The sequence below is a fragment of the Megachile rotundata genome, chromosome 3, assembly GCF_050947335.1.
Source record: "Megachile rotundata isolate GNS110a chromosome 3, iyMegRotu1, whole genome shotgun sequence".
Lineage (NCBI taxonomy): Eukaryota > Metazoa > Arthropoda > Insecta > Hymenoptera > Megachilidae > Megachile > Megachile rotundata.
The window spans coordinates 9644596-9671464 of NC_134985.1; the positions used below are offsets into that span (position 1 = coordinate 9644596).

Below are 26869 nucleotides of genomic sequence, written 5' to 3' on the forward strand. Positions count from 1 at the left end.
ATCAAAAATGTACGATGTAACATTCGTTTAAGTGAAAGTTAAAATAATAGATTTGTTTATGTATTTATAAGGGACAGTAAATGAAAAATGTTATTAACAATTCAAGTGTTTTATTGAATTATACATTATAAAGGAACAAGTCATAAATATCATATATCATAACATTAAATCATGAAAATAGAAGTCGATTCTATTTCCAAGCATTCGAGGTGTTGATCAGTTCTCGCGTGTATTTGAATACGTGCCAATTAATTCCTTTTGGACAATTTTAATTTCTACACTAACGTTGCGTATTCGTAATACAGTAATAAATATTCCGAAAAATAGGCAGTTTGTATGGTACATCTAAAATTCGGTAGACCTAATTCGGATACTTTATTTACTAAGAGGTAATGTATTTAGTTGCATTGTGATAATTCAATACTGACTACGATTTAGATTGCTGTTTCGTTTTAAATGTTCTTTTCATTTCTATACATATACTATATTTATTCGAAGTACTTAACTAAAAATCACGGACATCAGTAATTCCTTATAAAATTGTCTCGCATTTATAAAAAAAAAAATAAGAAAATTAATATTGTATTAAAACTGTTACACTGTTATAAATCCTGAGAAAGTTCTTTCTGCCTCAGCCGGTATTCTGTTGGCGTAAGCATACCCCTGTAAAATATAAATGCGTAAATACAAAGTTGCAATTTATTATATTATAATAATTACAAAAAATAATAACTGAAACATGGTGAAATGTGTCTTATTATTAGTTTGTGTCTATTTGAAACAAGTTAGAATACATGATAAAATTTAAACCTTAAAACCGTGTCGAAAGATACGCAAACGCCTTTGTCACACATTTTTCTGTAAAGATGCCAACATTCCTTTTCCTTGTTCGTTTGGAACCGCGGTTCTGTGGACATTGGTTGTACAGGTTGAACAGTTTCCTTCGAGGGTGATATAAAAATAGATTTTACCTATAAAGAAATGTAAAATTAAAAATTTTTACATGTATTAAATTAACGCCACCAATCAAGTTAGCATTAACTACCGAAAAGTTGATCTTACATTAGCGGAGATATTTGAGCACGTTTTAACCTGTGCAGGAGCGTCCACTTTTTGTGGAACAATTTTTGGCGAGCCTTGCATTTTCGTTTTCGATAATATCGTTTGTCTTTCCATTTCTCTGCAATACATTAAAAAATATAATTTTTCATAATTTAATTAAAATTATTTTTTTATTACGTTTCTGAGAAATATTTTACAAAAAAAATAAAGAAACAATCGTGTCTCATTTTTTTGTTTCTCGAGTAAGAGAAGTATGGTGCTCTTTTAAAATAATCTGTTCGTAATCATTTTCTACATTTTTCTTATCACTTCTTTCCATCGATATATGAATTCTTTAGCGATCTTGTCATGGTTTATAAACATTATCTGAATAAAAATTGTTATCTGTGGTCGCAACGATACTAATCACGAGCGTGTAATAAAGTGGAGGATATGTAAAGTTCGCCCCGATTAAATTGTTTTACGATTAAGCGTTAATCTATTAATACTCACAAGGACGTATTCATAAACTGTGATCAATTTTTATCTTACTGCATACTTAATTTTTAATCCACTTGCGTAACAATTTTGTTTCTTAAATCTCGAATAAGTACAAATTTAATTTTTAATTGCATTTTCTGCAGACTGATGTTTCAATTAATTCTGATTAAGGATTAATTAATTAAAAATACTATTATGTATAAATAATTTTACTATTCAAAATTCTGTTAAATTTAAATTAAAAATTTTAAATTTGTATTAAATTAAATTTTTTTTAATTAAATTAAAAATTTGTATTAAATTAAATTGTTTTAAATTAAATTAAAATTTTTAATTTACATATTTCGAGATATTTGTACATCTCAATTAAGAAAATTTTACAACAAACTACCATATCTCAAATTGTGTTTCGTAAAATATTTTTGTGACTTTATTTTCTGATTTGAATATTTATAATAAATAATTGTTAACATTATAGAAATTTATAGATAATTACGTGATTAAATGTGTTATAATGTTCGTAAAATTTTTCCTCAGTGAACCAACACGAATTGTTTCATTGTAAAATATTTTAATACTCACGATCGTGACGAGATGCTACGAGTTTTCAATAATTTCCGTTTTTTATCGTGTAGATCACCAATAGGCACGGCGAGACATCTTTTTTCACGATCGGTCAAAGGAACGTCGAGTGTCTCTTCGGCATCGTGGATCAATGACAAAACAGGTACGGTCAAATCAGGTATTTCTGTTCTCCAAGACACCGTTTCCTCGTTTGAGGACAGAATGCCACCGTTTCCACGGTGGTTAACGATCGCGAGTCGCGGTTGCGGTGGTTTTTTCTCCTCCTTCGGCGAGGGTTGTTGCTCTTTCGCTGAATCCTCGTCAAAGGAGTCTTTCTGGAAAGAAACTATACGAAACATTTTATTTTATGTATACTGTTTGGTTGCTCTTTTTTGGCCTTTTATTATTTAACGTGGCGATTATTATAATTATAATGGATATGCGACGTAAGATGCATTGTTAGTACAGTTGTGTGTAGGGGATGATCGACATATTGTATGATATAGTATTGGTAACGAATTTTTTATTTTGTTATTTTTAAATTTCCAAACTCCCAAATTTCTATATTTCTAAATTTCTACATTTCTACATTTCTACATTTCTACATTTCTACATTTCTACATTTCTACGTTTCTACATTTCTACATTTCTACATTTTTACATTTCTACATTTCTACATTTTTACATTTATAAATTAAAAAATTTTTAAGTTTCTAAATTTCCAAGTTTTCAAATTTCTACATTCCTACATTCCCAAATACCAAACTTCTAAAAAATCCTCAATCCTCCTTAACAAATTCTAAACCTTTCAATTTCTCAAATTTTCATATTTTTAATTTAATAATTTCCATATTGCCAATTTAAAAAATTTTTCAATTCTTAAATTCTCAAATTCCCAAACTTTGATACCCTCAAAACACTGCAGTTATATAATAGAATCAGCAAAATAGAAGCGTTTCAATTAAAAATTTGAATGCGAAATTTCACTTGCAACATTCTTATATAATTTGCTCAAGTGTGGGTCACATTTGACCCTGCATCCGTTGCTCGGTTAAAACGTTTCGACTCAAATAAATCGCTCGGTCGCGTTTTTAACGACTTATTGTTAGACATTTTATAGCTGGAGCAATTGAATCAAGGTAATATCGACTAGAAAATTTTATAGTCACGATAAATATGTTTACCAAGTAACCTAATTTAATGGCCCTGCATTTGCAACACTTGCCCATATAACGAAAACTGGGCCAAACGATATCTCTTGTCATCGATTTAATTTTACCAGCCTAAACGTACACATTATTAATATTTTTCTGTGAATTGTATTTGTCATTTATTTGTTGGTTTGTAGTTTTGTAGAGAACTTTAGTGTGAATTAATAATTCACAGAAAAAATGATTGATGTTAGCAGAATTGTAAAAGAGATGGTTTTTTATTTTTGGTAAGTTGCTTTATAAATATTTAATTATTGCAATATATGAAAATTCTTTAAAAATTGTTGAAGATAAAATTTATCTTTTCAAGTTTGTAAATACTCAGTTTTCATGTCGCAAAATTTTTTAAATTACATATTTTTTAATTTCTAAATTTATCAAGTTATTCGACCCCTTGAAATTCCCTATATTTTCCAATTTCTTCAAATTCCCAATTCTCCTAAATTTTTTAAATTCTTCAAATTCTCAAATTATCCAAATCTCCAAACTTCAAAATTTCTGGATTCTCCAAACCCTCAAAGTCCTCAAATTCCCAAATTTATTGGATTCTACAAATTCTCAAAACTTCCTAAAATCATTCAAATTACTAACTCACCAAATTCCCAAATCTTCGAAATCCCTAAGTTCTCCAAAATCCCCGAATTCTCTAAATTTTTAAATTCCGAAATTACACAATCTTTAAAATCCCTAAATTCTCAAATTTTCAAAATCCCCAATTTTCAAACTCTGAAGTCTCTATCTTCCATATCTCCAAGTTCCCTTTTCTTGAAACTTTCTTAAACCTAAGAGCGTGATTAATAGCAGTTTCGATGAAATCTCCGAAACGCCTCATCAGATCATCTTCAGAACCGTGCATCATTCGAAAGTTTCTAACCAGAAGACTTCATGCAAATGCACTTGGAACAGTGTCGATGATTTACATGAATCGAACGACTGTCTCGTAAAAGCGTAATTATTAGAAGTCGATTGCACCAGCGAGTTTCAATGAAATACTTTGCCTCAGGGTCAGTGGCGTAATACGAAGAGAAGAAGTTTGGTCGATTTAACGTGTTCGATACCCTTTATTGTCTTTACGGGTTTCGTGTCGTTGCACGATAGAAGTTCCCTTTAATTAGCGATAGTATACGTATTAAAAGGAACAAAGTTATTGCACTAACACTGCTGAGCTGATGAGGAATTCCTAGATTCTAGTCATAGTTTGAATTTCCCATGACGCGTATTTCCTGAGATAGGCGTAAAGATAGTTAAGCAGAGATTTTTTACGGTCACCAGAGGTGACGATAAGCTTACTTTGTAAATAATTATGTAGCAAATCTTGTTAGACTGTTTGTTTCAAGTTGTATGATGGTCAGACGAAAATTAGCTGAGTAGATTATTTTGTTAATTTTTTATTGAATTTTTATTGAAATATACAGGGTGTTACCTGTAACGCTACGATTTTTCTTTCACTTGCACCTTACGAAAAAAAGTTTGGAACAATATTTGCAGGGTATGAAATGCACAATAGATATTAGTAAAGCAAATTTTGAAAACAGTTTGTTCTTTTGGCAAAGTCAAGGTCACCTTGGGTTTTTTAAATAGGAACATACATTTTTTTTATTCATAGCTTTAAAGGACATCGAGACGAATTCAAAATACATGTTACATGATATTTTTATTAACATATTACTCGATTTACAGAAGTGGAAATGTGAAGTAAAAGACCGGAATATTACGTGATGGAAGGCGGCATATATTTTGAACATGCAATTAAATAAAGTGTATTTTTCTTACATTCTAGTCGCGCGTTTACATTCAGTAATCTCTTCGGAATCAAATAATGGTTACACTACCAAAGTCAAAAGCTAAGCTTCACATTTCCTCTTCTGTAAATCGAGTAATATGTTAATAAAAATATCATGTAATATGTGTTTTGAATTCGTTTCGATGTCCTCTAAAGCTATGAATAAAAGAAAATGTATGTTCCTATTTAAAAAACCTTTTCCTCGAGAAAGAAATATACATAGTTTATCAGCGACATAATATCGGCCGTGAATTTAATAGCTCATATAAAAAGTGTAGTTTGTCGAGTCTGTTAAGAGAGGGATTGCAACGCAACGACACTATCGTGCAGGAATTTAATAATACACATACACACGCCTGAGCGTGCAAAGACGACCGTGGAATGATAATTGAACGAGTTAATTAGAAGCGACGCGAGACACGCGAGCTGCACATGCCGCAAATAATTTCCAAATATTCACCTTCCGCTACTGTCTTTAAATGCAATAAAAAGAACACGTACGATGGATGGTGTCACTTTTTCCCCATTATCCGCACGAATTTCTACGTGACTGCCGACTAACTTTTACAGATCGTTTCACGCCAAATTTTTTTTTAGGGCATCACCAGCGAACACTTTCGAGTAGACACTTGAAACTTTAGCGAATCAACAAATTTTGTGTGTGTATATTGGGAAGTGGTGGATAGATTGACCTATTTGGAAATTTGGTGACTTGAAAGTTTCGAGATTTGGGAATTTGAGGAGTTTGGATATTTAGAGATTTGGGAATTTGGAGATAAACGTAAGAACGTATCTTTTTTATTATGTACCTGATTTGATAGGCTTTCTGGCACTGCTTAAAGGATTCATCGATGTTTTAATGATTGATGTAGTCGGAAGTTTGTTACGTAATTCGTTGATTAACTTGTCGTCCCTGGGTGAATTTTCAATATCACTGTCACTGTCAGCCGAGCTGACGAGAGATACCATTGTGACGATATCGATCGTTTTCGAATCGATTGAGTTTTTTGCACGACCAGAAGATCGGTTTCGTGATTTTCCTTCCTCGTCGTTTTTACCAGAACCCCAGAAACGTCTTTTCGCGCTTCTTGAGCGTCTTTTTAACGGCGCTGATCTTACTGATCTTCCTGATGATACCTAATCGTTTTCACTCATTAATAAATTAATAAAACTATAATTAAAACACATATTTGATCAAGTGAAGATTAGGAGAGATCTAATCTAAATAAACATATAAATCTTAGAGGATAAATAATATACTTATTGCATGGATAAAAGGCATAAATTAATTAATAGTATAATTGTGTAAGTTAATTAATAGAGTAGTAGCGTTATACAGGGTGCCTCACAACAGTAGGTCCCTGAAATGGAGGGTAGCCGACGTGATTCTGAATAAGATTTCCCTTTGCAAAAATGGGGTTTGAAGCTTCGTTTTTGAATTATTAAGGAAAAACGCGGACCAATCAAAGCGCGAGGATTATTACGCATTGGGTTACTACGTGTCGAATATCCACGCGTTGGATTACTATGCGTTGGATATCCACATGCTGGATTACTACGCGTTAGATTACCACGCATTAGATTCCTACGCTTAGAATTACCACGCGTTGCATTATTACGCGTTGGATTACTACGCGTAGAATATGCACGCGCTAGATTACTACGCGTTGGATATCCACACGCTGTATTAGTACGCGTTGGTTACTACGCATTGGATTACTACGTGTAGGATTACCACGCGTTGCATTACTACACGTTGCATTACTACGCGTTGGATTACCACGCATTGGATTCCTACGCTTAGAATTACCACGCGTTGCATTACTACACGTTGCATTACTACGCGTTGGATTACCACGCATTAGATTCCTACGCTTGGAATTACCACGCGTTGCATTATTACGCGTTGGATTACTACGCGTAGAATATGCACGCGCTAGATTACTACGCGTTGGATATCCACACGCTGTATTAGTACGCGTTGGTTACTACGCATTGGATTACTACGTGTAGGATTACCACGCGTTGCATTACTACACGTTGCATTACTACGCGTTGGATTACCACGCATTAGATTCCTACGCTTGGAATTACCACGCGTTGCATTATTACGCGTTGGATTACTACGCGTAGAATATGCACGCGCTAGATTACTACGCGTTGGATATCCACACGCTGTATTAGTACGCGTTGGATTACTACGCGTTGGATATCCACACGCTGTATTAGTACGCGTTGGTTACTACGCATTGGATTACTACGCGTAGGATTACCACGCGTTGCATTACCACACGTTGCATTACTACACGTTGGATTACCACGCGTTGGATAACTACGCGTTATCCGAAGCTGCCGTTCTCGCGTCTGCGCGTGCATAATCCTCCAACTCTGATTGGTGCGTGCTTTTCCTTAATAATTCAAAAACGAAGCTTCAAACCCTATTTTTGCAAAGGGAAATCTTATTCAGAATCACGTCAACTATCCTCTATTTCAGGGACACTAATTATAAGACACTCTGTATTAACGTTATCACAATACAAATTATCAGAATAATAGTATGTGTAAATTAATAAGCTGTATAAGCACTAGTTAATTATCAGTAAAATTTGATCGTTACAGTTTTTAAATTTTCTTTTCATACAATCTTTTTTACCATACCTTCGTATCCGTTCTCTCGATCGCGTTATTCTTGCAATCAATTTCTGTCTTTTCGTGATCTCTGCTTCTCCCTGAGGCTTTATTATTTTGCGTATCGATCACGATATTAACTTGAACACGATTGGATAAATTCGATTCCAGTCTCTGTGGAGGTGCAGAGCTAGTTCTTCTAGGTTTTTCAACCTTCTGAATTTCTATCTTCTTCGAGGGTGCATTTCTCTCGTTCACCGAGCTACATCTTACTTCCACGGTATTTCTCGTGGACGCAACTTTATCGACCACAAAACTATCCTTATCATCCATTATCGTATTCGTAGTAGCTCTCCTAATCGTTAAATTATATTTATTAACATCGTTTGTTCTCTGCGATTTATTGTCTGTCGAGGATTCTTTACTTTCAGCAAACATTTTCGTGCGACCACTTTCCTTCGATTTGCAATCCGCGACCGTCTTTTGCGGAATATTTTTCGTGACCGGAATTTTGTCCTTCGTCTCCGGGGTAGTTCGATCTTTCTCCGAATTGCATCTGAATTCGATTGTCGGTGATTTAATTGGGTCGAGGAACGCCCTGTTGGTACCACTGTGAAAACTTGCACGCTTCTGTTTGGCCGATGAAAAATCCTCCTTCGACACTTTCTCAACTTCCAAGGGTAGGTTTTCGATTTTAATCGATGGTAACGCTTTCATACGGGGGTTCAGACATTCGATATTTATCGACTTCTTCTTGGAATTCGGGAGACAGTCGTCGATGTTCGTGTTTGGCGATACCTGTTCCAATATTAGGATATAGTTCAAGTTAGTAACATGACACACATCAGTTTGTGATTTTTTTTAACTATGAACTTAGAGAAATATTTGAAAAAATTTTACTGCAATAGTTATGCTAATATGCTTTTATCTGAATAATATAAAAGTTGTGCTCCTACGTCTTTGATTAAAAATTGCATTTTTTCAAATTTTTCATTTTTATGAATACTTTACAGCTACAATTTACGATTAAAAATTCGAACTAAAAATTCAACCAAAATTCTCTCGTTAATATTACAAAGATATACTTCATTTATTGCCTCCTTTGGTACATCACTTTTCTCTTGTCCAATTTTCTTCAATCGTCCTGAAACTTCATTTATATCAATCCGCTCCACTTCACCGTTACGGCGTTGAAAATCTGATAGCCCGTTTTCTTTCTTGTCTTCACAATAACTTCCAGCCTGTGTCCTCAATACTTGAACATCCTTGATACGTGAATCCTGCACTTCTTCAGAAAGGGTAGTTTTGAGTTTACCATCGTTCTTCAATATCGGAGATGATGGAGCAGTGATGGTCGCGTGGCTCGACATCTCAGAATCGCATCTCTCCTCCAAAGTTCCGTGTGCCAGGAAAATATTGATGTTGGCTTTGTTCTCCTGCCGATGTTTCCAGGCGAGCCTTAACCTTTCCGCGAGTTCTTCCCGGGAATAAAGGATCGATGGTTTATCGATCGCGATGAAGCCACGGGATCTCCCCGTGTTCGGTCTGGATCGTCCGGGGATTTGACGAGCCACCACTTCAACTTGCTCCACTTCTTTCTCATTTTTTGTACGGTTCTCTTTCCAGGCGACTCGAACCTGAAATTCGTGGAGTGGTGAAGGTTCAAAATTGTAATTATGGTACAAAAGTGGTAGGTATGAGTGTTTAGGCAAGAGTGTTTAGCTGGAACGAAATTGATTTGGAATTCTGCAAATTTGTGAGTTTGTGACTTTTGAAAATGTAAAAATTTATGACCTTGTGATTTCTGAAAATCTAAAAATTGATAAGCTTGTAACTCTTGAAAATCTAAAAATTTATGAGCTTGTGAATTCGAAAACCTAGAAATTTGTAAGAGTACAAAATAAAAAATTTCGAGATTTGTCAAATTACAAACTTGCAAATATGAGAAAACAAATTAAAAAATGTTTAAATTATAGAAATACTATTTTCGAGTGCAAAAAATGTGTAAAATTGAAAAATTACCTTAGGTCTTTCGAAGGTGGGTTTCGCGCTCGTCCCGCGTTTGCCACGTGCTAACGAGCTCACACAAATCTGCAAAGATTTTTCTTCTTCCGCGGACCTTTGTCGTCTGATAAGTTGTCGTCTGGGTGCGGGTGGTTGCAAAGACAATTGCCTGACTGCTCTCACAGATTTTCCAGACTCTGACATTCCGACGTTTCGATATCGTAGCTACATTCTATAATTTATGATAACTTGAAAATTCGTTTAGTTGTATCGGTAGTTGACATAAAACAGTTATGTTACAATTATCACATTTTGCAAGTGTATCTACAGTGCATTTTTATGTATGGTATTGTTACTTGTTAATTTATTATCAATATTTTTAAACGAACTAATTTTTTAATTTTATATAAATATTTTAAATAAATGCATTGTATACTTGACACATCAATTCCTTAAAAATTTGCAGTAGTCTATCCTTGTAGTAAATCCTTGTTAAAATTAAACTAAATTTATTTCGAAATTAGGTAACATTCAGCAAACTCTTTATTATTTATAATGTAAACATGTGCAAATAAAAATAATAAAACATTTATTTGGACACAATTCAATTATTTACAGTTACACTACAGTTTCACATATCTTTCTGACAATTTCTAACAAGCGAAAAGCTATTTTCTAACAATTTGACAAAGTATCTTTCTAACAATTTAATAAAGTTAATTTCTAATAATTTAATAAAGTTAATTTCTAACAATTTAACAAAGTAAATTTCCAACAATTTAACAAAGTAAATTTCCAACAATTTAACAAAGTAAATTTCAAATAATATAACAAGGTTTCTAATACTTAATGAAAATAAAATGTCACAAGAGTGATATTTCAAAAAGCACACTAAAAAAGGGTGTCAACTACTGAAAGGTATCCTAACATTGGAAGGTAATCGACGCTCACTCGACGTGTTTGTTGTTGATTAAGACGGAGGATCGAATCGAAGGGACGACGAATAAAGTTCCATCCTGATGGCGGCGCGAGCAAACGCCGACTGACTAACTTCATCCATTGCCCTCTGACACGATCGTTCACCACCACTGCCATTTCACCGATCCACCTTCGTGTTACTATCCTACTACTTGCAATTGGTGCTCGTATGTACCCTCAGGCCACTAACACCAACGTCACCTTCACCCTCTACCAGTGGGGTGGTTGAACGATGTATTGCTCCCTTTAATTCGAACGACGCCCGATACTACCACCATCTTGCAAATAGCGATGGGATCAACTGTACGCTAAATGTTGTTCAAATTGCTTTTTATTTCTTTATGAAAATATCTGAAGAGATATACATATAACATATGTAACTAAAATATGATGAGGTATGTGACATATGTAACTAAAGTATAATGAAGTATCTAACATATGTAGTTAAAATATAAGATGTATAACATGTGCAATTAAAATTTGAGAAGACATCTAACATATGTAACTAAAATATGAGGAGGTATCTGACATATGTAACTAAAGTATAATGAAGTATTTAACATATGTAGTTAAAATATAAGATGTCTAATATGTGCAATTAAAATTTGAGAAGACATCTAACATATGTAACTAAAATATGAGGAGGTATCTGACATATGTAACTAAAGTATGATGAGGTATTTAACATGTATGTATAGTTAAAATATGAGATATCTGACATATGTAATTAAAATCTAAGGAAATATCTAACACATGTAGCTAAAGCATTTGCAGATATCTAACATATGTAACTAAAACATTTGCAGATATCTAACATATGTAACTAAAACATTTGCAGATATCTAACATATGTAAATAAATATTGCGTTGGTTAATTTTGTTATTTTCTTAAGAATAAAATATATGTATACATCCCTATAATACAACACATGTATACAATATATTAATTATTTACTGCAATATGCAAGGATTATTATAGATCGAGATGGTTTAATTATTACTGACCAAAGCTTCCTTATATACTTATTCTTATAAAATATGAATGCATGATTGTCCATTATCATTATAATTATAATTATTCGCTGTAGCTACATCGTACATTATAATGTTTGAACAACGTTCTTCAGCTTGTGACAAAGATTACTCATTTTATTAAGAATGTTCATAAAATGTTTATACAGTCACTGTAAGCCGATATAATGCTATTTTGTACTTCTGTTATAAAATCGTGATAGGCTCTGTTTTTAAATAGGTCACTGTTTCATGCAATTGGCAACTAGCCATTTTGTATTACGAGCACTAACGAAGCGTTTGTGCAATCATTTTGATCAAACCATAAACTTCAAATTGATGTGCCGTAAATGCGATTCTGCAATAAGTCTTATCAAACTTTATATATTTTGACATTTGATGTGCAGTGATTTAAATGTTTTCAATTAGAACTTGAATGTTAAAATTAAATTAGATTTTTAATTACATATTTGATTGTGTGTCTACATTTTTTAGAAAGCTGTATGTCACTGGTAATCAGCTTATAACGGTGAAAGCTTTCACTGTCAATTGTATTAAACAATTTTAGCGTTACTGAAAAAATGAAAGTAAGAGTGAACATCCTCAGATCTAGTAGTGCAAGTCATTTATTTGTCAGCCTACTATTAAACCTTCAAGCTCGCACAATTGCCACAAATAATACAAAATACTTTCCAATCTCCTAGAAACAATTCTTTACATAAAGGTGCTTTCAAGTCACCTTCGATTTCCTTACAAAATTCGCAAAAAATCAAAGAGGAAAAATATGACATCCCCTACAAAACATGTTGCAGATTTGCAAAAACGTGTCATCCGAAGCACCGAACTCGAATTCAGCCAGCAGTCACATGGTATTATTGATCAAAACTTTACCTATCATCTGACAGCTTGTTGTCCGGAGTTACCATGGCATCGCCGATCATTCGAATCCGTTCCTCTCTTTCTTGCTCGTTCCTTCGTCCATGAAGTCACTCCTCTAACGGAGGATTTAAACGAGAAACTTTTGCCCCGGAACTCGGCCACGTCGAATAGCCGAAAATTAAGAGAGCCCGCCCATTAGCGTTCGCAGCCTTAATTGCCCCTCTTATCACTGACTTCGATGTGCATGGCCCAGGGATGGGCAAACTGCCGGGCAACTTGCATCCACAAATCTGTATTATCGTTTACTTGGCTGAATCTTCTGTCTGACCGAATTGGATATTTTACCGAATTGGTTATCTGACCGAATTGGTTATTAGGCCGTATCGGTTATTTAGCTGAGTCGGTTACTTGACCGTATCGGTTATTTGGCCGAGTCGGTTATTTGACCGTATCGGTTATTTGACCGAATCCTCAAATTGACCAGAGTCGGTTACTTGACCGTATCGGTTATTTGACCGAATCCTCAAATTGACCAGAGTCGGTTACTTGACCGTATCGGTTATTTGGCCGAGTCGGTTATTTGACCGTATCGGTTATTTGACCGAATCCTCAAATTGACCAGAGTCGGTTACTTGACCGTATCGGTTATTTGACCGAATCCTCAAATTGACCAGAGTCGGTTATTTGACCGTATCGGTTATTTGGCCGAATTAGTTATTAGGCCGTATCGGTTATTTGGCCGAGTTATTTACTTGACCGTATCTGTTATTTGACCGAATCCTCAAATTGACCGAGTCGGTTATTTGACCGTATCGGTTATTTGGCCGAATTAGTTATTTCACTGATTCGATTATAATATGATCAAGTCGAATTTTGAAACTTCAATCGTTTTAATGAACGGTATTGTAAAAGGGTTTGTCCATCCCTGTTTCTGGAGAAACTGCTGTCTATCGTGCTCGATCACCGGATAGTTCGACTTGCGAAGCTTGCCAAGAAATTTTCGAGGCCCCATTTCGCGATCGAGCCATCTCATCGCGATTGATAGACGGTTGATTTGCCTGCGACACGAGAAACAGCATTATCAATCATTTTGTTAACCGTTTGACGAATGCTTCGCTATAAATATAAACAACTTATAGTTTGAATAAAAGTGTTACACATTTTATCAAATTTTATATTATGATATCGCAAATACGAATTTGTAAATCTTTCAGAAGATGGCAAACGAGCACTTGTTTGCGTCCTTGCTAGAAGATTCGTTCTCCGATGCGGACAACAGCTTCGAGAATTATTCGTCCAAATTAAAAATATCCTTTATAAATCTCTGCAAATTTTATTTGCATTAAAGTACTACAGATAACAATTACAATATTTTTCTGAACCAATATAATGTTCACGATGCTCTGGAGAAACTCACAGAGAAATTCGAGGTGGAACACTTGCAGCAGGCTCTACAAGAATGTTTGTCCTCTTGTCCAGACGATTCGCTGGACGAAAAACTTTTCAGCGAAACACTTCCTTTGGTGCATCGCTTTTTATCGCAGGTAAATTAATTTCGAATTATCGTCATTGAATTCTATTTGAAGACTTATTTCTTATTTTTACATTCCCGTTTGAAGATCTTGAAGCAGATCCCTGAAACGATAAGTACAAATGCTGAAGATGCAACAGAAAATATAAAACGACAATTACTTATGTGTCAAGAATTGCTGAATGTGAAAGAAAAATCTTTGGAACGAGTGTCGTCGTTTCAAAAAACATCTGCTATGTGTTTTAAATTCTTGATAGAAAATGTGCTTCTTTCAATTAAATTAATCTTTGAGCACTGTCGAGAAAGGTGAGATGACTGTTTAATTAAAACAAACTCTTACTATATTGCCCGCAACTTATTGTAATATATGAATGGTAATATGATACTTGGCGATATAGCAGAAATACAATATTTTGCGATATAACGCATAGTGCTATAAAGCGTAGTGATATAATGCGAGGGTAAGGTATCGTACTGTATTGCAATATAATTCGTGGCGATATAACGCGTGGTAATTCAAAGCGAAGTATTGTAACGCGTGGCGATATAACGCGTGATATTGCAACGCGTGGCGATATAACGCGTGGCGATATAACGCGTGGTATTGCAACGCGTGGTGATATAACGCGTGGTATTGCAACGCGTGGCGATATAACGCGTGGTATTGCAACGTGTGGCGATATAACGCGTAGCGTTGCAACGCATGGCGATATAACGTGTGGTATTGCAACGCGTGGCGATATGACACGTGGTATTGCAATGCATGGCAATACAACGCGTGGCATTGCAACGCGTGGCAATATAACGCGTGGTATTGCAACGTGTGGCGATATAACGCGTGGCATTGCAACGTGTGGCGATATAACGCGTGGTAATTTAGAGCATAGTATTGCAATGCGTGGCGATATAACGCGTAGTATTACACCGCATAGCACTTCAACGCATGCAACAGGCGTTAAAACAACGCGTGCTAATAAATGTATTAATTATGTAATCAAATTCAATTTTGACATAATACTGAAATTCTAGTACCAATATAATTAATAACACTATTAAAGCTTAATAATGCACATTATTAAATTTTGTTTTCAAAGAAACAATATCATTTAATACAACTAGATAGATCCATGTTCTAGAAGCTTAAAAAGAAATTGTACTCTTGACCCAATTGCAAGTCGATATCTTACTTTTTGGAGAAACAGCACGAAACTATGCTCTTATATGTAGATCTTTATGCGGTAAATCTTACGAAGTAACTTTATTTTTAAACCCGATCGCTAGTCGATGTGTTTCCTCGTGATAGAGGGTGAGGATTTTCTTTCCAGCAAGAAATTGTACGAAACTTTATTCGAGGCTATATCAGAAAAATTAGCGATCCTCTTTCGCAAGGCGAAAACGATCTTGAGTCTATTCCTAGCCACTTTGGAGAGTGTAATCGTTTTCGACACGGACAAGGAATCGGAAACGGAACTGTTGATAAAAGGTGAGCGATCCTATTACGTCTTAACGATTCTTTAACCCGAACCATTCGTTCCTTATCCAGTGCGTCAAACGAAAGTCAAAGGACACCATTGTTCTGCTTATTCTCACTTCACTACTGTCTACATATTTCTTTAAATATACCACTATTAAATATTTTACCTTCACCTCTTTAAACCCGATATTTTATAATAATATTCATCATATGTTTACAATATTAATTTTTTCCACAGTGATCGATTTGATCGGGTCCTTGGTTACTATATCTCATGAGTTGGACGCAAAAACATTTGTGGACGCGTCCAAAATGTTTGGTAAATTGGCAATCATGCACGAACTACACATAAAACGTATGAAAGCGGATTGCGTTACTTCTCATCTTGTGGAAATGACAAAAGATGCAACTAGGATGCTCTCGTTGCTTCAGGTACATTTTATCTCACAATGCGTTCATAAAAATATTTTCTTATAAAAAAAATGTTGTGCACTTCGATGGATTTGAAATGGTCAAACGTGGGTTCAAATTTCAAATACAAACAAATAACAGGTGCAATAGTCAGTTTACTGATAAACTCTTTTTTCATGTATGGTATCATACATTCCTTCGTTGCGCAGTTTTATAAATATTTCTCTGCGTGCGATATTTTATCGCTCGTTGGTATATCTGAAATAGTGCACTAGACTAATCAATTACGCAGACTTCATAAACGATTAGCTGGCAGATAACTGACTTCCTTTCATGAGAAATGACTGTTGAAGATAAAAAACTATTTTGATTATTTTGAAACATGTAAAAATGATTTTTGTATAAATTTTTAACTGACGTAGGACTCCCTCGACAAAGCGGAAGAAAGGAAGATAAAAGTTATTGGTCACACGTTAAAAATTTTGGACAGATTATTTGCTACGTATTGTTCCTGCTTGAACAACGACACGCTCCTCCCCATAATTGAACTTCTCTTACAAATGCACAGGTATCAATTATTTTTTTACTGGTATCATTTTTAACTTAACAGTAACAAACCACGATTATTTTTTTATATTATTTCAGTGAAAATTTTTAATAATTATTTTCCTTTTTCTCTTGATTCTCATTTTCTATATTTTTATTATTTTTTAAATAAATTTTACAGGAAACCAATACAAATTTCTATTAATTTGTTCTTCATTTTTACAATCAGGTGCAGTCCCTCGTGCTTGAAAGAAACACAGAATTACAGCAAACTGATCGAGTTAATAAACATTCACATCTCGAGGGGCGCAGAGCCATTTCTAAATACCGTCTTTGAAGCACCCGATTTCAAACAGGTATTTATCGATTTTATCCGATGACTAGTTTCGATTTCAGTTTTCTTTTAATACTTCAGACATTCTTCGAGTATGGCAGTCAAACAAGAATCGACAAATTGGGCTACCATTTATTAATAATTAACATCATGAAAAAACTGATCAGTATGCCGTACGAACAGCACTGTAATTGGACATTGGGCTCGGAATCAATCATCGATATTGCATTATCGAACATTGACGATAGTAAGTATTCCTGAATTTTTCCCTGATTGTAACTTTCAAGTTATATTCTTCGAAATATCGAAACGGGGAAACCTAGGACTGAACAGATCAACTGTTCATTGACAAGATTCTGCACAGCTGAGATGATTGAAGTCTTTTTAATTTTTTTTTGTACTTGATTGATAACATTGAATGAGTGACGCGCATTACAGTTCAAATGTGACAAATCACACGACGATTGAGTTTTGAAAGCTTGCTAAAAATATAGTGTTTCAACTTCTACTATTTTTCATACATATTAAAGAGTTATTTCGTTATTAATTTATTTCATACTAATCATCACATCCTTCATTCTAAACATATTGTACATCAACGATAATTTAGCCTGTATTTTATTTTGATATCTTCTTCCTTGTACTTTAATTAATTTATTAGATTGATCTTGTTCTAAAAAGTACAGGAAGAGATCTGCGTGGGTGAAGTAAAGTTACCAGGTGCCCACGAAATTGGAGAGAGACCACGACAAGCTTCACTGTACGAAGCTACACTGGTACCAATCTGCAGTCTGATCAGCCAAATTCCAGCGGACGGATTTCATGCCATCGAGTTAATTTTATTGAAACACCTGCTAAGTATTCGGCTATGGAGCTCTCTGTTGAGCTCAGACGTCTGGTGTTTCATTGGCCGGTTCGTAAATCATCGATTCTGAATGCTTATTGCGCGGCAATCATGAAACAGTACGCCTGTTGAGACCACCGGTCACGTCTTATTTACAAATGATCCTTGTTATAATTAGATCTCTTCCTTTTTCTGATAACACAATATTGAATTTCAATTGCGTCAAAGTAAAAGTAACTATGAAATATTTCATTGCAAATGTTATTTTTATGCTAAATATTGTATTTCGTTTTGCAGCATCGGTTCGTCGGAGCTGTGTGCTAGTCACGTAAAATATTTGTTGAAAGTTTATGCCGCTTTTACGAAGCGCGGTAATAGTTTTGAAGTGATCGTATTGGAGAACTTAATTGGAAGATTGTATAGTTTATTGTCCGAAGATACGAGACACGATATTGTGACGGAGCTGGAGGATCTTGAGAATCCATTTTGGTTGCCGCTCGCGCGATTTTTTCCATCGAAAACGAAATCGTTTATACAGAATCGTTTAGCTTGCATAATTGATGACATTCCTAATGCGTTCTTGGAACTGCAACGACAACCGACTGTACAAAACTGGAATCGTATTGTAAGTTAATATTTATTAAGGGAATTTTAATTTGATTGGTCGATAAAAGTCGATTGTAGTTTCTTTTATATGAAATGACTAGAAAATCGGTATAAACAATTTTCCTAAAGATTTGCTTAATCTGTTATAACTTTGTAGTTGCTCGATAAAATCGTTTATAAATATCCTGAGTATTATGTTAAATATGTTTAAAAATGTGTATAAAATTGAAGTTAGTGTCATTCTTAATACTTTTATATCACATGAAAATTTGTACAATTTTACTTTCTTCCTTCCATGACAAGATGATGCTGATGCCCATGATTGGCAAACTGGATTACGCAGGCGAAAAGCATGCTATTGATATGCTATCACAGATATGGAACTCTATCGCAAACACCATTGAATATTGTGAAGGGAGACAGCTGGATATATTGTCGGAGTTTATGTTGGAATTCTTCAGTGCTACGAAACCTAAAACCATTCAGGACGATACGTTCTTTACAGTACGTGTTTTTTTTCTACGATTTATGATTATGTTGAACTACACCTTTCAAACTAATCTTATTTTACTAATACTCAATTTATTAGTATTTGTCAGTAATTGTATAAACTCAGAAACATAAGAATCTAGAAATTTAAGGACCTAGAAATGTGAAGATAATTTTGTATCTAAGATATAGAAATTAAGTAGTAGAGACAGAGATTTGAGGATGTACAGATTCAAAAATATAAGAATTTAGAGACTTGAAGATAGTACTATTTAAAATATTAATCTTAATAAAATATATCAGTTATTAAAATCAATGGGATGGATGTTATTCTGCAGGAGTCTCTATTGACCAATATTATTAACCAATGAAATGTTATGATTTCAGATCCTTGAAGCTGTTTTAGCATCCTTCTTATGCTTCTCGCCGCACGTAAAAGTAATGGCATCGCATTATTTAAGAAACAGTATTAATTCTTTTGGAAATTGTGGCGTCAAAAGTTCGAACGCGTTAGCGGAGCTAAATTGTCGACTATTAGAAGACGAAAATCCATGGGTGCGACAAGAAGCCTTGGAATCTTTCGATCATGTAGCTCATATGTGTCCAAACGAGGATCTCGTTAGAACAATGGCTGCTATCGTCACAAGAAAGTCATTGTTAAACGATTTTTTACCGGCGTATCTTTCCGGTACAACTTATTACGAGCTGCAAGATTTCTCTCATGTCAAATTTTATCTGCAATACGTGACTAGGAACGCTAACAACGTTTGTCATGTTTGCTGCAGCTACGAGGATTCTCAGAGGGACGAGAAACTCGCGAAACTGGAAACTCAATCGGTTGAAAACTCGAACAAAAATGCATCCAGGAATGATCTGGATGGACAAGTGAATAAAATATGCGACGAGTTGAACGATATCTCAAAGAAGCACGATGAAATCAGTGATCACGCTTTGCAAAGGCTGCGATCAGTTTGTGCGAAAGTATTGGATTTGATTGAGCCGCTTAAACGATCCTAGATTGTTTCGCGGTTCAAGTTCTTTGCTACGAATAATAACTATATTCACTCAAGGTTGCTATGCACTGAAGATTCCTTGAATTGCTTGTTAAATTTCGTATTTATTTTTAACTTTGGTAAAGCAGAATATATATGTTGTCTCTATTTGCTAGGCATTAAAAGTTACTTTCTTTTATCCAAGTCGGTCGTAACAAAGAGGTTAATCATTAATACTATTAGGTAAAAAAGCAGATACTGCTGTATTGAGAGAAATCTATAGAATCTTCCGGTACAAACAGAATCTTAGTAACTTTTATAGTTATCTCACGAAATTGATGTGAATTTGAAAAATGTGCCTATTTTTCAAATCAAATTTCTCAAAATAAACTGGAGACAAACGGATCATAGATTGAAAACGTTGAAAAAAGTTAAAATTTGTTGGACAGTGTTATTTAATAAAACTCTAAACATTCTAGTACTTAAATTGTATAAATAGATATCATTTAAAAATAAAGAAAATGAAAAGGAAAATGGTATCGTGCTTATGATATCACACATTCACATTATACAGTATATGTACATAAATGTGAGGCATGATCCGTCCAATAGTCAGTTGCATGAACACGTTGAATGCGTGCAGTTTGCACGTGCAGGCTAGTCACGCGAATGTCAGACAAGTGCATATACCTTACCGCGATCTAGTAGTACATTATTGTTATTAAATATATATTAAATATTATTAAATATCTTAAATTACTTAAGAATTGATACGTACATTCGTTTTATAAGTTGATTTTTTTCAGGAGCAGTTCAAACAGTATTCATTGTGTTTAAGTTTTGTAGATTTTTTATAGTTTTATATGAAGCACAATTGAATATAGTTTTCATTGAAGAGAATACTGTAAGTTATTATGTGTACATGTATATGTAACACAAAATTTAATTTTTACTAATAAACAATTATTCCATGTAAAATGCAATTGGTTTAAATAGTGTCAAGTAAATTATCTGCAATATTAATTTTATAAAATACGGAAGAAATTTTTTTTTTATATTATTTGAAGTTATATTAATCTGTATATTAATTCTTACATCTGCAATTAATTATTATTAATTTTTATAATATAAAATTTTAACACTCAAGATTTGTACTTTTTAAATACTTATTTTTAAATTTTGATACTTTATATTTATGTACAGATGGAAAACACACAGTTAAAAAAAAAATTTTGTGATGATACTATATTTAATGAAATCAATAAAAAATTTATATCATTACAAGATGCGGAGGTAAAAAGGAATAATGTGTATTTATTTCAAGTATGTATTTTCAACAATCTTGTTGTATGCATTTTTTACAACAATGGTATAGCAAATGTTTAATAATAAATTATTAATGTAAATTAATAGGTTATTAGTGAAGTAATAGAACAAATGAAATTAATGAATCCTTTATTTAAAAATACATTTAAAGAAATCATTTTCTGTGGCAGTTTTTATAAAGGAACAAAAGTAGGCCATCCTAATGAATTTGACTTAAATATAGTTATGGAACTTCCTGTTATTGTTAATCAAATAATTGTAAGAATATTGTTCATGCATTGTTTGGATATTATAAATATTAATGTGAATACCTTATTTTATCCTTGTATTTCTTTATATATTTTTAGTATAATGCCACACAAGCAGCTTATGTTCAAATAAAAGTAGAAGATAATTTATTCTTATTTGATAAAAAGATATATCATGATTTTCCAGATAAATCCAAAAGGTAGACAAATATATTATGGAATATGTTGTGTAAATAAGACATATGTATAATATTTAATGTCACTGTACTTATCACTGTTGATCAGGTTGCTCAAAAAATTTATTACAAAAAGCCTTTTAAATCCAGATAAATTTCGTGAATGGATCGAAGGAATTATCAGTAAAGTTATTAGTGAATTATCAACATGTTCTTGTGAAGAGAATAATTATTTTGCTAATATTAGACTTAAAAAAAGTGGTCCAGCATTTACTTTAATAATAGACATTCCAGAAGTATATGATATTATATATGTTGATTTGGCTCCTGTATTAGCTTTTAATATATCTTTATTTGAGGGATGTTTAAAAAAATTAGATCAACTTCAAGAGGTCAGTAAACTATACTATCATTTACATTATATAATAAGTAATATTTGCTAACACAACAGTTTAACTAACATTAAGTGAGCATACTTAGAAGATATAAAGTCATTTCTATCTCAATAAAGGAATATAGTATTCCTGACTATACTTTTATGTTACAAAATAATTTTGCTTTCAGTATCGAAGTAAAATATGGTATGCAGTTCCATTACCTTTTAAGGGAACAAATGAAAGATTATTTTGGAGAATGTCATTCTGCAATCAAGAAAAAGAACTTCTTTCAAAGTATGGCCGAATGAAACCTGTTATAAGGCAAATGAAGGTTTGCACAATATCAATAATATTGTAATCGCATTGATCGTATGAACGTTATATTATGACATTATTATATTTGTAGAAGTTAAGGGATGTTCAAAACTGGAAAAGTATAGCAAGTTACTATATTGAAACATTATTCTTGAACAAATTGAACGAATTAAGTTATAATTTAAACAGAATACCTTTGACATTATTTTTTTATATGGTAAAGTAAATATACAAGATTAATATTAGACTAATAACTTCATTTCTGCATGAGTGGTATTTATAGATGCTTAAAGAACTATATCGTGCTTGTGCATGTCATGAAATAACATTTTTTTGGGATGAAACGTATAATTTATTAGAAAAAATTTCAATGATTGAGATGGTTAATATTTCTTCACGTTTGAATAACATTATAAAGAATATTGAAAAAAACGCAATGAAAGATGATTTTATTTTAGCTAAATACATATGTAAGTCACTTTGCATATTATTAAACTATATGAATGTATGTATATATATTTTTAATACATTCGTTATTTTTGCAAATTACAGTAACAAGAAATGAATTGACATTGTTAATTGATGTATTTACTAGTAATATTGACAAGTAAGTATTAAATGCGAGATAATAAAATATGACGAAACAAATAAGTATATTGTGTTTGCTTACAGCTCTTCAAGTGAAGAAGATACAGAAAACTTGCAGCAGAGTTGGAGTTGTGTAGTGTTGTAATGATATTTTATAAATTTTTGTATATCAATGATTAACTACCCTACTTAATAGCTACAGTATCACAATAGTTTTTTAATAAATATTTATTATAAACATTATAACAATAAAATTGTACATATTTACACAGATTTGATATATGTACTTTTTGAAAGTAAAATAAAATAACATGCTTCAAGTATTTACCTTATTCCATAAAATGTACAAGTATAATGTTAAAATCTAAATATGTTAGAGAAAACATGAATAAAAATGCTACAGATGTATATCTGTTAATGTCTCTCATATCTAACGAAAGGTGTCATTCTCTTTTCAGCCCATTCAACAAAATCGTCACCTAACTTAACTGCACAACGTAACATAGTAATACAATCCCCTTCTGCAGTATGAGCATTTTCAGGATCAGTTCCTAAAATATGTTTAGCAACAGTCGATAATTTATAATTATCTAGTTTATGTGTAAAAGGTAATCTTCTTCTTGCAGAGCATATCTTTCCATTGTACAAATTTATATTTGCATCTCGTAGTTTAAAAATTTGATTTTCAGGTGTCTTTTCATTCATCTCTTGCATTTTTTTATAATAGCTATGTTTTGGAGTGTTAAGCCCACTACTAGAGCAAGAATTATTTTCTTCATCTACTTGTTTAATTTCGTTATGGTCATCAGTGGTTGAACTTGTAATAGAATCCGCTGCTTCACATAACATTTCATCACAGCCATCATTTAACAAACTACTAACATCTTCAGTATTAGACATAGAAGGAGTGTTTCGTGTAACACTTTTATTGTTTGTTGAAAAATAATTTCTTACTAGCTCAAGCATGTCAATGCTGAAAATATCTTCACTGAAATTCTAATAAAATACAAAATTAGGGTATCTATAAATTTAAAACTTATTGTAACATAAACTTGTATATACCTTATTAACATTGTTAAGTTCAGATAAAAATATTGGGTAATCAAACTTGTTTCCATTGTAGGCTACAAAACAAACTGGTTTTGATAGTCGATTTATAAAATGCATAATTAAATCATATACCTCACAGTTAAAATTTTGAACTTCTTGTAAACTTGTATTAGATAAACCTAAAATAAAAGTACAAATGTAGAATAAATTCATATAATATAGTACAAATTTATTACTGAAAATTCTTAAACATAAAATACCTGTTAATTTATTAACTTTATCTGAAATTTTTATATTTGGATGTATCGGCAAAACTAGCTTATGTAGGACTCTTGGCAAATCGTGCATAGTTTCACATATAGCGTTCTTTGACACTGCAATTAATGACATTTCAGTAATCTTTGGCATAGTAGCTCCTATCAAGCCCGTTGTTTCCAGGTCAAAGAATATAAATGTTTTTATCATTTTTAAAATTCTGTAATAAAATAGCACTGACCAAGCAAATGTAATTCTGTTCCTATTAACCAAATATACACTGTATTATTAAATCCGCATCCAATGAAGAGTTAAAACAATTAAAAGTTTTATCATTTATATAACCTTGAAATTATCAGTTGATGGGATCTTGAGATTATTTGTTATCAAACATGTTACTTTCCCAAACATGATTTATACGATGAATACCAATTATTGTATGATGAATATCAATTTTTCTTCTTTTCCAAATATGTTATTACATTTAAATCGCAACTGTATTCTTCAGTACATAGACAAAATTTTACAGGAAATTCAATGAAATATACATTGAATTACATATTCAATTCAATATTGAAGCTAGTAAAAATACACATGATATTTTTATGAAAATTAATTACATATGAAATTATGAAGTTACAAGGTTATATATCAATTTTTTGTTTATATGACATATATTTGTTAATTCAGCTACTGATGAAGAGTAGCAAGTTTTAATTCACAATCATTTATAGTTAATAAAAACATGTAATAATCTTCTATTTAAAATACATACACTTGTATATAAATATAAATAAATAATAGTCATTGACTACATATTTAACTAAAACTTCAGAGCAGTGTTGGGCAGTCCCAGTGCATCCGCACTAAGCTATCCGTAGAAGTCCTCAGTAGCGTATACACTTTGATGAAATATAAGGTATCATTAGGCTCTAGTAAGGAAAAAAAAATAAATCTAAAGAAAATTGCAGAAAAGAGAATAAAAGGGTTAAATAATACAACAGATTATATATAATAAAAGTAATATTAAATTTATTTATGATTATTATGATTTTTCACGTTTGCAGCCGATTTGTTATATGAATACCAATATTTGTTGCAAGAGCAAAGAAAAAAGATACCGCTCGATTTTTATCGGATCTATGCATGTTAACAAAATAAAATCCATGTATTTCTTTGTTATTGTTTCTCTGATATTATAATTTTTACACGTATAAAATATAGTTATTCAAAGAGGTCCTTCCAAGTCGTTTTTCTTAAATAATAAATTCATTTAGTGTTTTAAAAGTTATTGTGCTTTTGTGTTATTTCAAATATAATTGAGCGAGCGAGCCGAAGGCGAGCGAAGCTCTTATACTTGACTTTGCAACTTCTTTGTCCGCGTTTTTCTTTTGCACCACTCAACCAATTCTCGTCAAATTTTGCATGCACATGCGTATGTACATCCAGATGGACATAGAAAAAAAAAATTTAAATCGGACTTGCCAAAAACGAATAATCACCGAAAAAACTGATCCTAAAAAGTGAGGGACCGAACACGCATATAAGGAAAATAAAAAAGTGAATATTTCGGCACTTTGACGACGTAGTATGGTTCCTGAGGCATTTAGAAACAAATTTCTATTAGGGTTTGATGCGTTTTGATGCCTAATAAAGCCAGGAAATCAATTTTTGTCGAATTCGGTCCAAAACGGTACAGGTGGCGCCATCTAGCGGCGAGCGGCGGAACTACGAAAAACTAAAATTTCGATTTTCTCGAAAACTAGCGAATTTTAAGTACTTCTGAGGGTCAGAAATCACTCTGTGACCTCTCTGGAACCTATATGACGCCACAAGAACCTCCTAAAAGCGCTAGAAAAGAAAATAGAAAAATAGTCCAAAACATGGACTAAAAAATTGGCGTCCATCTAGCGGTGAAAGTTGGAACTACAAAAACATAAAAATGCGATTTTCTCGAAAATTAGCGAACTTTGAGTACTTCCGAGGCTCAGAAAGTGTAATGTGATCGCTTTAGAAGCAAAATAATGCAACAACAGCTTCCTAAAAGCTTCAATAAGGAAAATAAAAAAAATGTCATTTTGTGGTGAAAATTTGTGGCGCCATCTAGCGGCGAAACTACGAACTAAACTGAAAAAACGTATGTCCGAACACGCGTCAAGGGGTCAAATAAAAATTGATTTTCTGGGCTTAATAGGCAAAAAAATGAATAACTTATTCAACAAAAATTGCTTTAAAATGTCTAAAGAGGCATAGTACATCATCAAACTTGCGAAATATTACTTTTTATATTTTTCCTTAACGCGTGTTCGGACATACGGTTTTTTAGTTTAGTTCGTAGTTTCGCCGCTAGATGGCGCCACAAATTTTCACCACAAAATGACATTTTTTTTATTTTCCTTATTGAAGCTTTTAGGAAGCTGTTGTTGCATTATTTTGCTTCTAAAGCGATCACATTACACTTTCTGAGCCTCGGAAGTACTCAAAGTTCGCTAATTTTCGAGAAAATCGCATTTTTATGTTTTTGTAGTTCCAACTTTCACCGCTAGATGGACGCCAATTTTTTAGTCCATGTTTTGGACTATTTTTCTATTTTCTTTTCTAGCGCTTTTAGGAGGTTCTTGTGGCGTCATATAGGTTCCAGAGAGGTCACAGAGTGATTTCTGACCCTCAGAAGTACTTAAAATTCGCTAGTTTTCGAGAAAATCGA

General features: G+C 32.9%; 4 protein-coding genes across 13 annotated transcripts in view; 2 read left to right on the forward strand and 2 right to left on the reverse strand.

The window, feature by feature from the left end:
• LOC100882922 (FIGNL1-interacting regulator of recombination and mitosis) overlaps positions 1-19995 on the forward strand; it is a 29590-nt gene extending 9595 nt beyond the window's left edge. Inside the window, exons 1-13 of one of the 3 annotated variants that reach the window (XM_012288331.2) lie at positions 2178-2269; positions 13815-13907; positions 13998-14144; positions 14220-14437; positions 15457-15614; positions 15844-16037; positions 16439-16584; positions 16792-16918; positions 16978-17143; positions 17578-17809; positions 18038-18365; positions 18650-18850; positions 19223-19995. In XM_012288331.2, the coding sequence (XP_012143721.1) occupies positions 2258-2269; positions 13815-13907; positions 13998-14144; positions 14220-14437; positions 15457-15614; positions 15844-16037; positions 16439-16584; positions 16792-16918; positions 16978-17143; positions 17578-17809; positions 18038-18365; positions 18650-18850; positions 19223-19852 (2652 nt within the window). In that variant the 5' untranslated portion in view covers positions 2178-2257 and the 3' untranslated portion in view covers positions 19853-19995. Of the gene's footprint in view, positions 1-2177; positions 2270-13814; positions 13908-13997; positions 14145-14219; positions 14438-15456; positions 15615-15843; positions 16038-16438; positions 16585-16791; positions 16919-16977; positions 17144-17577; positions 17810-18037; positions 18366-18649; positions 18851-19222 lie in introns of those variants that run through there. The other 2 variants (XM_012288334.2, XM_012288336.2) reach the window with 2 other exon arrangements.
• Positions 91-10815, reverse strand: LOC100882702 (uncharacterized). 2 transcript variants are annotated; one of them, XM_003704579.3, is made up of 9 exons: positions 10684-10815; positions 9751-9964; positions 8814-9365; positions 7759-8526; positions 5910-6237; positions 2125-2452; positions 1063-1180; positions 811-971; positions 91-663 (listed from the first exon to the last, which is right to left on the reverse strand). In XM_003704579.3, exons 2-9 carry the CDS (start codon positions 9934-9936, stop codon positions 603-605), a joined length of 2502 nt encoding a protein of 833 aa, XP_003704627.2. In that variant the 5' UTR covers positions 9937-9964; positions 10684-10815; the 3' UTR covers positions 91-602. The 2 variants fall into 2 exon arrangements, with proteins under 2 accessions (XP_003704627.2, XP_076385762.1); XM_076529647.1 differs by having other exon boundaries at positions 10661-10790.
• Positions 19996-20396: 401 nt separating the features above from the next.
• Positions 20397-23130, forward strand: cGlr1 (cGAS-like receptor 1). Of its 4 annotated transcripts, none has more exons than XM_076529649.1 (11): positions 20397-20534; positions 20634-20731; positions 21031-21150; positions 21241-21411; positions 21501-21601; positions 21687-21969; positions 22142-22285; positions 22361-22486; positions 22553-22739; positions 22822-22876; positions 22922-23130. In XM_076529649.1, the coding sequence occupies exons 3-11, from the start codon at positions 21031-21033 to the stop codon at positions 22992-22994; spliced, it is 1260 nt and encodes a 419-aa protein (XP_076385764.1). In that variant the 5' UTR covers positions 20397-20534; positions 20634-20731; the 3' UTR covers positions 22995-23130. The 4 variants fall into 4 exon arrangements, with proteins under 4 accessions (XP_076385764.1, XP_076385766.1, XP_076385767.1 ...); XM_076529651.1 differs by having other exon boundaries at positions 20412-20507; XM_076529650.1 differs by having other exon boundaries at positions 20438-20531.
• Positions 22552-25069, reverse strand: LOC100883143 (uncharacterized). 4 transcript variants are annotated; one of them, XM_012288328.2, is made up of 5 exons: positions 24938-25050; positions 24508-24741; positions 24168-24424; positions 23920-24086; positions 22552-23853 (listed from the first exon to the last, which is right to left on the reverse strand). In XM_012288328.2, the coding sequence occupies exons 3-5, from the start codon at positions 24370-24372 to the stop codon at positions 23272-23274; spliced, it is 954 nt and encodes a 317-aa protein (XP_012143718.1). In that variant the 5' UTR covers positions 24373-24424; positions 24508-24741; positions 24938-25050; the 3' UTR covers positions 22552-23271. The 4 variants fall into 4 exon arrangements, with proteins under 4 accessions (XP_012143718.1, XP_076385769.1, XP_076385770.1 ...); XM_076529654.1 differs by lacking the exon at positions 24508-24741 and having other exon boundaries at positions 24938-25069; XM_076529655.1 differs by lacking the exon at positions 24508-24741 and having other exon boundaries at positions 24168-24281; positions 24938-25062.
• Between the last annotated feature and the right edge of the window lie 1800 nt (positions 25070-26869).